The 15,400-nt window shown below is 37.0% G+C and overlaps 2 protein-coding genes across 2 annotated transcripts; both read left to right on the top strand.

The window, feature by feature from the left end:
- The first annotated feature begins 1,485 nt into the window (after positions 1 to 1,485).
- On the top strand, positions 1,486 to 4,395 carry LOC113750823 (receptor kinase-like protein Xa21). The gene is made up of 2 exons (XM_027294766.1): positions 1,486 to 3,850; positions 4,001 to 4,395. Exons 1-2 carry the CDS (start codon positions 1,486 to 1,488, stop codon positions 4,393 to 4,395), a joined length of 2,760 nt encoding a protein of 919 aa, XP_027150567.1.
- Positions 4,396 to 11,097: 6,702 nt separating this feature from the next.
- LOC113750822 (putative receptor-like protein kinase At3g47110) lies at positions 11,098 to 14,489 on the top strand. Its single transcript, XM_027294765.1, has 2 exons — positions 11,098 to 13,816; positions 13,967 to 14,489. The coding sequence occupies exons 1-2, from the start codon at positions 11,098 to 11,100 to the stop codon at positions 14,359 to 14,361; spliced, it is 3,114 nt and encodes a 1,037-aa protein (XP_027150566.1). The 3' UTR covers positions 14,362 to 14,489.
- Positions 14,490 to 15,400: the final 911 nt, after the last annotated feature.

The following is a 15,400-nucleotide window of genomic DNA, read 5'->3' as shown; positions in this document are numbered from 1 at the left end:
AAATATTCAAAAGTTTATACACCTTAAAAATTTTTTTAAAAACTTTTACAGTAATCTACAGTAAAATTTTAGACAAACACCCAAAAAACTCACTTGCCAGACGGATGTATATTGAACTTGTGAAAAAAAAAATAGTGTACATTAATAAAATACTTTACATATATTCCGTATAATATTATAATATAATTTTACACAAAAAAATTTTAAATATGTACAACACAAAAGCATTATGGCACTTAATTCGAATCGAATGCATACGTGCAGGAAACTGAGATTTAAAACCAAGATGGATGGGCTGCTACAGTAACTTGACTATCCTCTTATTTATATGCAAGGTAGAAATCCATTGAATCCATCATAAAGCATAAAATGACTTCTTACACTTGTCATGGAACCTATATAAAACCAAGGTTGAAGCTTCCAATACAATTAGAAACGGTATAGATGAATAAAATATCCCATGCACTCATCCTCCAAGAATAGAGTAATTGGACACGATAAGGTATAACAAGTAAACCCAAATATAATTTAGGACAAGTTATGTTGAGATCTCCATGCGCATATTTGATCGGTGTATATTTTATATAATTTAGTATGCATGAATATTGTTTTACTATATACATGTGTTCATGTACATTAAATTAGTATAGTATATGAATACAATCACGTTTGTAAACGTATGCTAACTTTTGTAAAAAGTATAATAATCGTACCAATTGTATCAAACGTCAATCATACTTGTTCCGATCTGGGTCAAATGTACGCAAAAACCTAATTAATAGTTTACAGTTATATTGGTCCCGAGTCTACTAAGGTTTATTGCACAGCTTTTCATTTAGAAGCAAAGAACTTAAGCTCGAGTCTGGTCACTCTAAGATGCAAGCGTTATCCGGAATGATTGGGCGTAAAGCGTTTGTAGGTGGCTTTCTAAGTCTGCGGTCAAATCCCGGGGCTCAAGTCTAGCCCTCAATGCATTTTGACTAGCATCTAACCTCAATCTATCAATGCTTGAATCTGTCCTTGCACAAATGGAGTAACCTATGTACTGATTATCAAATTTCACTAGTCTACTGTAAGTATTTTCCTACTCGAGAGCGGAATCTCATCCACAATTCCACTCTGGACAATGGCAAGATTTTTAATCTCAATTCATGCAACTGAAAGGATTTGTCTCGCGCTAGCACTGCTGACGGTATTGGTGTTGCATGCCAAAAATCTTCCTTTGGACACGGCTTCCACAAAAACCATGGCCAGAAGAGGAGCACATAATCGTGATCGTGATGGTGATCCTGTTGCTTTATTGGATTTCAAGTCAAAAATTCAGCACGACCCTTATGGGATTATGAATCTCATGATTTCTGCTCATGGAAGGGTGTTCTATGCGGTCGCAAGCACAAAAGAGTGACCAGCATAGATCTCCAAAGCAGAGGCTTGGTTGGCTTCTTGTCACCTTTTCTTGGAAACCTCAGCTTTCTTCGTACGTTGATGCTACGTAACAACACCTTCCAAGGTGGGATCCCGCCCCAGTTGGGAAATCTCTTCAGGCTGCAGGAACTGTATCTGTCACGGAACTCCCTGGAAGGCGAAATTCCAGGCAATCTATCCCAGTGCTTCAAGCTTTTTCATCTTAACCTATGCCACAATAAGCTAGTTGGGAGTATACCACCACAATTTGGTTCTCTGAGGAACCTTGAAGCCCTCGTGATTCACCACAATAACCTAACAGGAAATATCCCTCCTTCCATGGGGAATTTTACTTCCCTGAGTTTAATATCTGCGGCCGCAAATCATTTGGAGGGTAATATTCCTGATGCCTTAGGTCAGTTGAAAACGTTAATAGGCCTTGGATTTGGCGATAACAGACTAACTGGTAACATCCCTGTTTCTGTCTATAATCTCTCTCAGCTGGAGATTTTGTCTCTGTCAAGTAATCAGCTACATGGAACTCTTCCTTCAGCATTAGGTCTCATGCTTCCTCGCCTTGAGTTTCTCCAGTTGAGAGACAATCAGTTCTGGGGGGTACTTCCAGCCTCTTTGTCAAATGCATCTGAGCTAGGCCGGATCGACATTGGACACAATGGATTCAGCGGCAGAATAACAGTTGATTTTGGAGGCCTGCAAAATTTTAATTCCCTATTTGCATCAGGTAATAATTTTGGAAGTGGGGATGTACTGGATGGAATGCAGTTTCTCAGTACGATGACAAACTGCAGCCAATTACTTGGAATTGACCTGGGTGGCAACCAACTAAAGGGGATCTTGCCCAACAGTATCGGTAACTTATCATCCCAAATTTTGTCACTCGGTGCAAATCAAATATATGGAGGGATACCTTCAACATTAGGTAATCTCATTGGCTTAGAGACTTTGTATCTTGAAATGAATCAACTCACAGGCACAATCCCAAGTACATTTGGTAATCTTCAAAAGCTTCAGCTGCTGGCTCTTATTTCCAACAAATTGTCAGGAGAAATTCCGGAGTCTTTAGGAAACCTCTCATTGCTGAATGTACTATATTTAGATGATAACAACTTGGAGGGATCCATACCACCAGCTCTTGGAAATTGCCAGCAGTTGATACTCTTAGGACTTTCTCAAAACAACTTGAGTGGTACGATACCAAAAGAGATTTTTGGGATATCTTCCCTGTCCATTTCATTAGATCTTTCTCAGAATCATTTATCTGGAACAATCCCATCAGAGGTTGGCACCTTGAAAAATTTAGCTGGATTGGATATTTCAGAAAATCACCTGTCAGGTGAACTCCCTGGGACCTTTGGTGGTTATAGTAGCCTTGAAATCCTTTCCCTTGCTGGTAACTCTTTCCAGGGATCTTTTCCAGAATTTATCAGTTCTTTGAAAGGTATTCAAAATCTTAACCTTTCTAGTAACAATTTTTCTGGACCAATCCCCCAGTTTTTAGTAAGAATGTCCATAAAGTCCCTGAATTTGTCCTTCAATGATTTTGTGGGCGAGCTACCAACACAAGGTATTTTTGGAAATGCTAGTGCAGTATCAGTTGTTGGGAACAGGAGACTCTGTGGAGGCATTCCTGAACTACAACTGCCAAAGTGCCACCCTCTGAGAGAGTCAAAGAAAAATATGAAGCCTCTCAGGTTCATCATACCAGTGGTAATTACAAGTTCCTTCCTGGTGATAGTGGTAATCTCAATCTCAATTTTCCGACTACGGTCATTTAAAAGGAGAAGGACCCAACCAAAGTTACCAAACTTCTCAGGTAGACTCTTCCTGAGAGTCAGCTACAGACAACTTGTTCAAGCTACTAATGGTTTCTCTGCAGAAAATCTAATTGGTGCTGGTTGCTCTGGCTCCGTATACAAAGGAGTGCTGACTGAAGGAGGAAACTTGTCGGTGGCTATCAAAGTCTTTAACCTTCAACACCATGGAGCCTTCAAGAGTTTTTTTGCTGAGTGTGATGCAATGACAAACATCCGGCATCGGAACCTCGTGAAGATTATAAGTTCTTCCTCAGGTCTGGATTTCCAAGGGAATGATTTTAAAGCTTTAATCTATGAGTTCATGCCCAACGGCAGTCTAGAAACTTGGTTGCATCGAACAGATGAACATCAGCAGCACATTTTTCCTATACCAAACCTTCTTCAACGAATTAATGTTGCTATTGATGTGGCTTGTGCCGTTGATTATCTACATCACCATTGCCACAAGCAGATTGTTCATTGCGATCTAAAACCAAGTAATGTTCTACTGGACAGCGATCTGACAGCCCATGTTGGAGATCTTGGGCTGGCAAAATATGTTCATTCAGCTCCAAATTTACAGGAAACGAGCTCTGCTGGAATCAGAGGAACTATTGGATATGTAGCTCCAGGTAAGAAAGTACACATCTGACTGATTTTTTTAAATTAATCTTTCTTACCTATGTTCATTCAACATAATATACAAAACAACAAATTTTAAAACTGAGCTATTTTTGACAATTCATACTTTGGCTGTCTGACAAGCTTCAACATTAATGCAGAGTATGGCTTAGGTGCCGTGGTATCAAGTAATGGAGATGTCTACAGCTTCGGAATCCTATTGCTGGAGATGATAACAGGGAAGAAGCCCACACATCCTTCGTTCACTGGAGGCCTTGATCTTCATACATACGTTGAGATGGCAATTCCTGAGCGTGTGATGGACATTGTGGATCCAGTACTTCTGTGTGAAGATCACAGAAGAACTACAGCAGCCAATAGCAGAAGCAGTCCACTAGGAGAAACAAAATGCAATTTACTAGAGCAGTGTTTGATTTCATTGCTTAAAGTTGGCTTGGCTTGCTCCATGCACTTGCCAGAAGATAGAATAAATATGACGCAAGTTGTTTGCAGATTAAAGTCTATTAAGGGCACATTTACCATGGCAGAACTTTAAAATAGCTCCAATAAACAGAAAAACCCTGGAAATTCATAGTGTACTCAAAGGTTTGTATTATGATCCATGAATCTCTCATTTTAATGTAAATGAACTTTTACTCTTCTTGGCTTTACACATTTGTTTTGATCAAATCCCCCCAATTTACTCTCCACATTGCAGTTAATCAAGTCAATTAACACTAGCCTTTTTGCACATTCTCGAATGAGTTGAAAGTAAATTGTTCAATTCACCTTAAGGCTTAAATAACAGTTTCTTGTTTCGGCTCAAGTAGCTTTTCCTTTTCCTTCTCGTATGATTGGACAAGTAGAAACTATAGAATCAATCGCTGTAGCTTTGCTATCTTTTCAAACATTGGAACCGAATTGAATTTCCCCAATTTCAAGGGACAATGGCCGCGGCTCTCTTTACAATTTCTTGTGGGTTCTTTTCATTCGGGATGAACTAAATCCTTTGTCTAGTCAAGGAACAACGGAGGCTTTGATTCGCCTAAAAATTGTGAGATCGATTTAATTTTATCTTTTTCTTTTATTTATTGGTATTCGCATATTTCTTATTTGCAGTGCTTGTGATTATTTAATTAATTGATTGTCTTGAATCCAGATAATTAGTTGATTGGGTAATCTATTGTCAATTAGGGCATTAAATCCGTAATTGTTTAATTGCTCTAAAATAGTGACAACTGACATGATTAGGTTTGTGTCAGGGAAATATGCGGGCAAATCTAAAATAACCCTGGTAGTGCGTTATTTGGTTAGAATAGGGCTCCTCTAATACGTAAGGTAATTGGGGAATTAAATTCTACGGGCGTACCTAGGATTATTTCTCAATTAGAGCAGTGATTAACGGGCGTACCTTGATCACCGACACAGTAAAGAGGGGTTGACTGTCATCGCTTGTTTGGCAGTTATAACCTATTTATTGGTAAATAATTGTAATTGGCTTTGTATCGATGATCAATTAGGTGAACCATTGCTGAAGTTATTCTTTGGCTAGATCCTTAATTATCACTCATTTTATTTTAGTAATTTGTTATTTAATTTTTAGTAGTTTCTTAGATTTTATTTGAACTTCTTTTATTGTCACCTTCTGCACAAAAACACCCCCTTTGTTACTGTGAACTTGAAAAGAAACAATTACTCCCAGTCCCTGTGGATTCGACCCTGCTTACCACTATCTACAGAAATTACTTTTAGTTTGAGCAGGTTTTATTATTGCACAGGCTGACAACCTGTCACTTAAATAACAGTTTCTTGTTTCGGGTCAACTCAAGTTAATAATGTCTGTATGTTGCCAATTTTGCCTCAGCTCATCTTATTTGTGTGCAGTGAACTAATTAACTTCAGGTGTGAGAATCTTTAAGCAGCAATGACTGACCTTTTGCTTAATGATCTGAGGAACCTTGAAGTACAAGAAGGTTGTTTTTGTGTTTGTTTGTTGTGGGAGGGGGGGAAGAGATTTCAGTCTTTCATCTTGCGATTGCATTATGATCCCATCCATATAGTATGAGCCTTTGAAAAATGTTGGACATTGGGTCAAGATTCAGCTATAATTGATGGTTTTCTGTAGCAGTAGCAGAATGGGATGCATAAGAGTGGTGAAAATCAGCAGAAAAAGGCTTAGCATGAGCTCAAGATGAAGTTGAATCAAGCTCTAAGTTTCCAGATTAAATCCATACGTGGATAACCAGATGTTCAGGGGAAAGAATAAAGAAAGAAAAATGCCACGGTGTTTGGATAGGAATTATTTGTCAAAAAATTATTTGCTTGCATTACAAACACATTTTTCAACATACCATTCTCTTTGTCTTTTCAATCATTTTTTATTTCACATACATCACATTGCAAAAAGTACTACAGTTATTATTTTAAATAATATACTAATGTGAATTTGGTTAACTTCTAGTTTTTGCATCTGAATACATTCTGTATTGTAAAATGTGACATAAATCGTTTCGTGTGGAAAAAAAAAATTATAGAATGATTAACAAAAAAGAGTACCATGTAAAACCTGTTTGTTAAATTGTTATCAACGTTTTTAACTGTCCACGGAATGCATAAGGGATGTATTACCATATTTGTATATCACCTTCACTTATTAATGTTCATAATTTGAGGAGGAATGTTTTGGATAATAACAAAGTTTTGAATTTATTTAATTTGGTGATTTTTCTAATAGAAGTGGAATATTTTCGAAATTTATTTCTTGATTTCTCAAAAAAAATAAAATAAAATAAAATTTCAGCACTAAAAGTATGGATGATAGGAGAAGTTTGGGCAGTATGAAGAAGAATGCACAGAAATAAGAAATTGGAACCCTTTTTTTTAAGGAAAAAAGTTGATGTGGCTTAGAGGAGGGAAAAAAGTGCAATAAAGATAATGTCAGGGGAAAAAATTCAAATCACCCTAAACATTAAGAGGTCTAGTGCATTTAAGTATTTAACCCTAGTTTGAGAGAGGCCTGCCTTTCACTTCATCCCAGAATTAATCTCAAAACTTTGACCCTTTCATTTTTTTTTTTTTAAATCCCAATAGTTGAAGGATGGAATTTAAAACATTGAAAAGAATAAGGGAAGGATTTAAACTCAAAACCTCTGCAACCTCAGGCTTGTCAACGGGTCGAGCCCGGGTCGGAATTCATTATTCCGGACCCGGATCCAACCCGTTTATCCGACGGGTCTTCTACTCTATGTTCCGGATCCGGATCCAACAGGTCTCCGATTCGGGTCGGGTCTACCAGAAAAAAGTTTATTAAAACTTACAATTTCTAATAAAAACGAAAAAAAAAATATTTGTAAACTAATTTCTAACTAATACCAAAAAAACAAATAAGAAAAGAAATCAAATTGACTTTACTCAAATATATCACCCTAATCAAATTATGTTGATAAATATATATATATTTTAAATTATTAATCCATTTATATTCGGATCCGGATCTAATACGGGCCGAAATACTATATTCCGTATCCGATCCGTTTTTTTGTTTGACAAAATGGATCCGGATCCGGGTCCGGATAATGGAATTAAATCCCTACCTGTACCCGCAATAATTTCACGGATCCGGTCCCGATCCGGGTCCGGATCTAGACCCGGACCCGTGACAGGCCTAACCTCAAGCCTCCTCAATCTTTTACATGACACTGTGTTGAAGGCATATGTGTAGATAATTAAAATCTAAAATCTTTTATCGGGTTTGCTGTAATTTGGTCATTTCAATTCCAAAATGTTTTTTTTAAGGATTTCAAAAATAATAAATTTTTCCCCTATAACAATATACCAAAAACTTACCCCCTTCTTATAATTTTCGAATCCGTCTCTACCCTTTTTCCAATTTTCCCAATAATTTAATCCGATTGCATACTCCTAATAGGGGTGGACAAAATTATCTGCTAACCCGAAAACTCGATATATCCGATCCGATTCAATCTGATCCGAAAATTAGAATACTCAATTTATATTATTTGATCGGGTCAAAAGAAGGTCAAGTATCCGCTAAATATGGGGCGGATTAGGGTCTCATAATTAAAAACCCGCGGGTATCCGATATACAATGTTACAGTAAAATTTTTTAAAAACATCCCAAAAAACAACTAATCCAAACTGAAACAATATTTTTAGAGCTAAATAAGTAATTTCATTGAACAAATTACATTACAAACATGAGATACTATAGTTTATTTGCAAAACTCATTTATAGAGGTCATAATCTTATGTTTTATAGAAAAGAATTTAATTAATGTGGAACACATATTTTAAAAAAAATGTGCTAATTATTTCAAACTTTTATTAATTTTGAATCTTTTATTTTTTTGCCTTTATCTTGTATTCTCTTCGCATGCTTGTTTCCTGGTGGGAGACTTTTTTTGACAAAAAAAACTTTATTAAATCTTAGATGAATGTGTAAAATATAAAATTAAATTAATATAATTTTTTTTTAAAAAATTTAAATGATAAGTGGGGCGGGACAGGTACCCGTTAACCCGACCCTATCTCAACAGGTACCCTATAACTGGATACCCGCTAATATACAAGGCAGTTAAAAGTCAGAAAATGGTTGACCCGTAAGGTGCAGGTCAGATCAGCCAAATGGTAGACGGAGTACCCGACCCGCACCCACCCTTCCTACAGAACATCAACGTCTCAAAGCTAAGCCAATCAACTTTTGGTGAAGTGACATTGTTCAAGTGGGCTAGTCTCAAGAAACCTATTGGGATTAATATTAGATTGATCAGAACGCCCACCTAAACTCTTCACCATGATGTAGCTTTGTAACCAATCGCCAGTCCTATGATGTTAATAGTTAACAGTCCTAATCACCACCATTTTTTCTTGATGATTCAAACAAACAAATTGTGATGATCAAATAATCAAATTACAGCAAAAATTACAAGAGTTTGCTGTAAACACTAAGATTTGTCTAATATAACCAGGACAAATTCATGTGAAAGATGTAAAGAAAATGTTTGGACAGGAGATTGTTAGAAAATATTATTATTTGGAATAACACTCTAGCAATTTTATGGTGTAATGTATGTGAAATTAAAAGATAATTAAAAATATAAAAGAAGTAGTTAGAAGATGTGTTTGTGATACTAACTATATATATAGATATATTAGGTAGAAACTTGTAATATTGTTTGTGATACTAACAATATATAAAATATCTCGGATATTATGTAGAAACTCATAATATTTAACAACATTTCTATTTAAAGTGTTCAAGACTAGTCAAATTTAATGGAGTTCAACAGTATATTTTGTTCTTTTGCTTAAGCATGGGACTATTAGTTTTGTTCAAGCAATAAGCTTTAACATGTGTTTAAACCAACACTTAGGGTCTGTTTGGTTGGAAGTAAAATGTTTTCCTTGGGAAAATATTTTCCGTGGAAGTAATTTTCCATGAAAATGATTTTCCTTTCATCATTTTCAGGTGTTTGGTTAGTTTATTGAAAATATTTTCTTACTTCATTTTTCTGGTGTTTGTTTAACTTTTGAAATATTTTCACTTTTATCTCTATCTTTACTTTCTACACATTATAACTACATACTTCTTCCCATGCAAAATAAGAAAATTTATCTCATTGTTTAACTTTAAAAAATCTTGGAGAAATGTATATATGAATAAAAAATATCTCCTTAAGCAATAAACAAATTGCTGGCCATTTAGTGTCAAATATCAATCACATGCAATGCTTATTATGACATATATCTTGCACTCTCACTGCTAAAAATTTCTCTAGAAAAGAATGTCCCTATTATACATAATTAATTACTAACATAGGATGAACAGGATGAGATTTTTTTTTATTTTGAATATACTAGGGGGAGAGTTGGGTTGGGTGGTACGGGGGAGGGAGTGTAAGGAAGAGGTCTTGGGTTCGAGTCCTCCTGTTTACACTAAAAAAAAAAAAAGAACATACTACAAGATGTTTTCAGTAAGTTTGGAACATACTACAGGCGGGATGCATGCATTTCGGAAAACAACTTCAGTAAGTTTGGAAGGGAAGTTGTTTTCCATAAGATGAGTGAAAATATTTTACATAGGAAAATGTTTTCAGTAACTTTTGTGCAACCAAACACGGGAAATTAGGAAAATATTTTCCTGGAAAACATTTTCACCCGAAACAAACGGACCCTTAAGGGCCTTTAATTTTCTTTCAACATACAGGAATATCTATTCAATTTTGCTGAAGTACATCTTGTAACTACAATTTAAAAAATAAAAAAACAAAGCCATGTGCAATTTTAATGGTGCAATTTTGCGAGTAAAACAAATTTATACAAAAAATTCCAGCACTACATCATGAACAAACACCCCACTTAAGGGGATCAAAATCATGAGGCAAAGAGCATAATTCAGAGACACAAATGTGAACTCTTTGACTAAATTTGCGGTAATATACATTCTGCAGTAAAACATCAAGGGATACTAGTTCCTTGTGTTCATCAATGTCCATCACAGATGGATGTACTTCTAAACTTCTCCTAGGTATACCTTCCTACTTTTTGGTATGTGTGTATAAATATATAGACAGTAATTTTATACAATGAAACTGTAGAACAATGAAAGGGATGTGGCGCTACTCGGTAGCGCCTATATATATATATATATATATATATATATAGACACACACATACTTATATATACACACACACTACGTAGGTACTGCTGGAATCAACGACATACTTAGCCAATCAGAGTTGATGGATTAGCTGCCAATAGTGGTAAACGAAGCTAGGATACGTGGAAAATTCTGTATAAATTCTTCCTATGTACATAATATACTTGATTAATAGTAGTATGACAAATTCAATAACTAACTTCACAGAGTATAATTAAGTACAAGTTCCTGTCTTGTTGTTTTTGGCACTTTCCGAGGTGTCTACATATCTACTTTACCTAATGTAGTTGATTACTAAGCTAGGTTGTACCTGGCTTAATGCAACCAAGATTAACTATGCAACTTTTTAAATAATGAAAGAACTCAGTCCCAATCAGTCACTCTAACTAACCTTCCTTGCATTTTCACTGGAATCTAACCTCAATTTTGTCAATGCTGGAATCTGTCCTTTACATATGAAGTCACTGATGAAATTATAAACAATGCTTACAGTACTGATTGTCCATTTTCACTAGTTTACTTACCTGAGAATTTTCCTACTTGGGAAGGGAATCACATCCACATTTCCACACTGAACAATGGCTAGATTTCTGATCTCAATTCCTGAAACTAAAAGAATTTATCTGGTGCTAGCACTACTGACATTGGAGGTACATGCCAAAGGTCTTCCTCTGAGCATGGCTTCTACAAAAACCATGGACAGAAAAGAAGCAGACCATCACGATCATGTTGCTTTATTGGATTTCAAGTCAAAAATACAGCATGACTCTTATGGGATCATGAACTCGTGGAATGACTCTCATCATTTCTGCTCATGGGAGGGTGTTCTATGCGGTCGAAGGCACAGAAGAGTGACCAGCATAGATCTTCAAGGCAGGGGCTTGGTTGGCTTCTTGTCACCGTTTCTTGGGAACCTCAGCTTTCTTCGTGCGTTGATGCTAAGAAACAACACCTTTCAAGGTCGAATCCCACCCCAGTTTGGAAATCTTTTCAGGCTGCAGGAACTTTATCTGTCAATGAACTCCCTGGAAGGCGAAATTCCAAGCAATCTATCCCGGTGCTCCAAGCTTGTGCATCTTTACCTAAGCAGCAATAAGCTGGTTGGGAGAATACCGCCGGAATTTGGTTCTCTGAGGAACCTTGAATCCCTAGTTATTCAAAACAATAGCCTTACAGGAAATATCCCTCCTTCCATGGGGAATTTTACTTCCCTGAGTTTACTATCTGCGGCCATAAATCATTTGGAGGGAAAAATTCCTGAATCCTTAGGTCAGTTGAAAACGTTAAAAGGCATTGGATTTGGCGAAAACAGACTAAATGGTAACATCCCTGTTTCTGTCTATAATCTTTCTCAACTGGAGGTTTTGTCTCTGCCAAGTAATCAGCTACATGGAACTCTTCCTTCAGCATTCGGTCTCATGCTTCCTCGCCTTGAGTATCTCCAGTTGAGAGACAATCAGTTCTGGGGGTTACTTCCAGCCTCTTTGTCAAATGCCTCTGAGCTAGGCTGGATCGACATTGGAGACAATGGATTCAGCGGCAGAATAGCAGTTGATTTTGGAGGCCTGCAAAATTTTATTTTGCTATCTGCTGCAAATAATAGTTTTGGAAGTGGGGAAGTACTGGATGGATTGCAGTTTCTCAGTACCATGACAAACTGCAGCCAATTATTAGGAATTGACCTAGGTGGCAACCAACTAAAGGGGATCTTGCCCAACAGTATCGGTAACTTATCATCCCAATACTTGTCACTTGGTGGAAACCAAATATACGGAGAAATTCCTTCAACGGTAGGTAATCTCATCAGCTTAACGACTTTATTTCTTGACAGTAATCAACTCACAGGGACGGTTCCTAGTACAATTGGGTATCTTCATAAAGTCCAGCGGCTGTCTCTTCATTCCAATAAATTGTCAGGAGAAATTCCAGAGTCTGTAGGAAACCTCTCACTGTTGAATGAACTATATTTATATGATAACCACCTGTGGGGATCCATTCCACCAGCTCTTGGAAACTGCAAGCAGTTGTTACTCCTACGACTTTCTCAAAACAACTTGAGCGGTACGATACCAAAAGAGATTTTTGGGATTTCTTCCCTGTCCATTTCATTAGATCTTTCCCAGAACAGTTTATCGGGAACAATCCCATCAGAGGTTGGCACCTTGAAAAATTTAGCTGGATTGGATCTCTCACAAAATCACCTGTCAGGTGAACTTCCTGAGACCTTTCGTGGTTGTGGTAGCCTTGAATACCTTTCTCTTGCTGGTAACTTTTTCCAGGGATCTTTTCCTGAATTCATTCGTTCTTTAAGTGTCCAAATTCTTGACCTTTCTAGTAATAATTTTTCTGGCCAAATCCCCCAATATATGGCAAGTATATCAATTAAGACCCTGAATTTGTCCTTCAATGATTTCTCGGGTGAGGTGCCAAGACAAGGTATTTTTGGAAATGCTAGTGCAGTATCAGTTGTTGGGAACAGGAGACTCTGTGGAGGCATTCCTGAACTACAGCTGCCAAAGTGCCACCCTCTAGGAGAGTCAAAGAAAAATATGAAGCCTCTCAGGTTCATCATACCAGTGGTAATTACAAGTTCCTTCCTGGTGATAGTGGTAATCTCAATCTCAATTTTCAGACTGCGGTCATTTAAAAGGAGAAGGACCCAACCAAAGTCACCAAACTTCTCAGGTAGACTCTTCCTGAGAGTCAGCTACAGACAACTTGTTCAAGCTACTAATGGTTTCTCTGCAGAAAATCTAATTGGTGCTGGTAGCTCTGGCTCCGTATACAAAGGAGTGCTGACTGAAGGACGAAACTTGTCGGTGGCTATCAAAGTCTTTAACCTTCAACACCATGGAGCCTTCAAGAGTTTTATTGCTGAGTGTGATGCAATGACAAACATCCGGCATCGGAACCTCGTGAAGATTATAAGTTCTTCCTCAGGTCTGGATTTCCAAGGGAATGATTTTAAAGCTTTAATCTACGAGTTCATGCCCAACGGCAGTCTAGAAACTTGGTTGCATCGAACAGATGAACATCAGCAGCACATTTTTCCTATACCAAACCTTGTTCAGAGAATTAATGTTGCTATTGATGTGGCTTGTGCCGTTGATTATCTACATCACCATTGCCACAAGCAGATTGTTCATTGCGATCTAAAACCAAGTAATGTTCTACTTGACAGCGATCTGACAGCCCATGTTGGAGATCTTGGGCTGGCAAAATATGTTCATTCAGCTCCAAATTTACAGGAAACGAGCTCTGCTGGAATCAGAGGAACTATTGGATATGTAGCTCCAGGTAAGAAAGTACAAATCTGACTGATTTTTTTAAATTAACCTTTCTTACCTATGTTCATTCAACATCATATACAAAACAACAAATTTTAAAACTGAGCTATTTTTGACAATTCATACTTTGGCTGTCTGACAAGCTTCAACATTAATGCAGAGTATGGCTTAGGTGCTGAGGTATCAAGTAATGGAGATGTCTACAGCTTCGGAATCCTATTGCTGGAGATGATGACAGGGAAGAAGCCTACACATCCTTTGTTCACTGGAGGCCTTGATCTTCATACATACGTTGAAATGGCAATTCCTGAGCGTGTGATGGACATTGTGGATCCAGTACTTCTGTGTGAAGATCACAGAAGAACTACAGCAGCCAATAACAGAAGCATTCCACTAGGAGAAACAAAATGCAGTTTACCAGAGCAGTGTTTGATTTCATTGCTTAAAGTTGGCTTGGCTTGCTCCATGCACTTACCAGAAGATAGAATGAATATGACACAAGTTGTTAATGCCTTGAAATCTATCAAGGACACATTTACCATGGCAGAACTTTGAAATAGCTCTGACATACAGAGAAACCTTTAAAATTCAGAGTGTACTCTGACACTTGTGCTCTTATCTACAATTCTCTCATTTCATTGTAAATGAACTTGTATTCTTCTTGGCTTAGCGCATTTGTTTTATGAAATTCCCCCATTTTACTCTCCATGTTACAGTTATTTAAGTAGCAGTTCTTTGTTTCTGATCAACTGAAGTTAGTAATGTTTACATGTCGTCAATTTTTCCTCAGCTCATCTTATTAGTGTTGCGGTGAACTGATAACTTCAGCAATGATTGACCCCCTTTGCTTGATGATTTGAGGAACTTGGAAGTACCGGGAAATAAAGAACTACTAATTCAGTCTTTCCTCTGTTAAGTTTTCACGATTGGTGACCTCTGCATAAGAGATGAGCAAGGAAAGAACATTGTGATCTTGTTGTCAAAATCTCTCTCTTTCCTTTTAACGATTGATTGAAGAGGCAGCTGCAGATATGGCAATTGGGTCATGATCCATACAGTACAAGGCTTTGAAGAATGTTGGACATTGAGTTAAGACTCAGCTATGACTGATGGTTTCTTGTAGCAGTAGCAGAACCAGATGCAAAGGAGTGGAAATCTGCGAAAAGGCTTACCTTGAGTTCAAGATGAAGTTGAATCAAGCTCTACGTTTCCAGATTTAAATCTGAAAATGCATAACCAAATTTCTGGGAGAAAAAGGGTTTACGTCTAGTAATGCTGTTAAACTATTAGTTTTTGCAAGGGACCAATTTCTTTAATCATACGGATGATGTTGGAAAATGCTCTGGTCTCAACTCTTTGGTAACAATTTGCACATCCCTTCTTTCTCGAGGAAACTTTGATGAATAATTAGTGCCATTATTTGTTTGATAATTTTTTGACGCTCTTTTAGACCATAAAGTTCCTTGATATGCTGGTATTCTGGAACTATTTCGCAAGTCTGTGCCTTAATTGAAGCCATCTAGTTTTATGTGTAGTGTTGATCTGTTCTTTCCTTGAACACATATCTTTTGTATGTTGAAAAGATTTTCTAAAT

Source organism: Coffea eugenioides, chromosome 10 (genome assembly GCF_003713205.1).
Source record: "Coffea eugenioides isolate CCC68of chromosome 10, Ceug_1.0, whole genome shotgun sequence".
Taxonomy (NCBI): domain Eukaryota; kingdom Viridiplantae; phylum Streptophyta; class Magnoliopsida; order Gentianales; family Rubiaceae; genus Coffea; species Coffea eugenioides.
The sequence above is the reverse complement of the archived record's forward strand: the minus strand, read 5'-3'. Positions and strand labels throughout refer to the sequence as shown.

Coding starts and splice junctions, on each gene's coding strand:
- LOC113750823 (XM_027294766.1), top strand. CDS start 1,486: ATGCTACGTAACAACACCTTCCAAGGTGGGATCCCGCCCCAGTTGGGA. Junction 3,851..4,000: donor TATTGGATATGTAGCTCCAG/GTAAGAAAGTAC, acceptor ACATTAATGCAG/AGTATGGCTTAGGTGCCGTG.
- LOC113750822 (XM_027294765.1), top strand. CDS start 11,098: ATGGCTAGATTTCTGATCTCAATTCCTGAAACTAAAAGAATTTATCTG. Junction 13,817..13,966: donor TATTGGATATGTAGCTCCAG/GTAAGAAAGTAC, acceptor ACATTAATGCAG/AGTATGGCTTAGGTGCTGAG.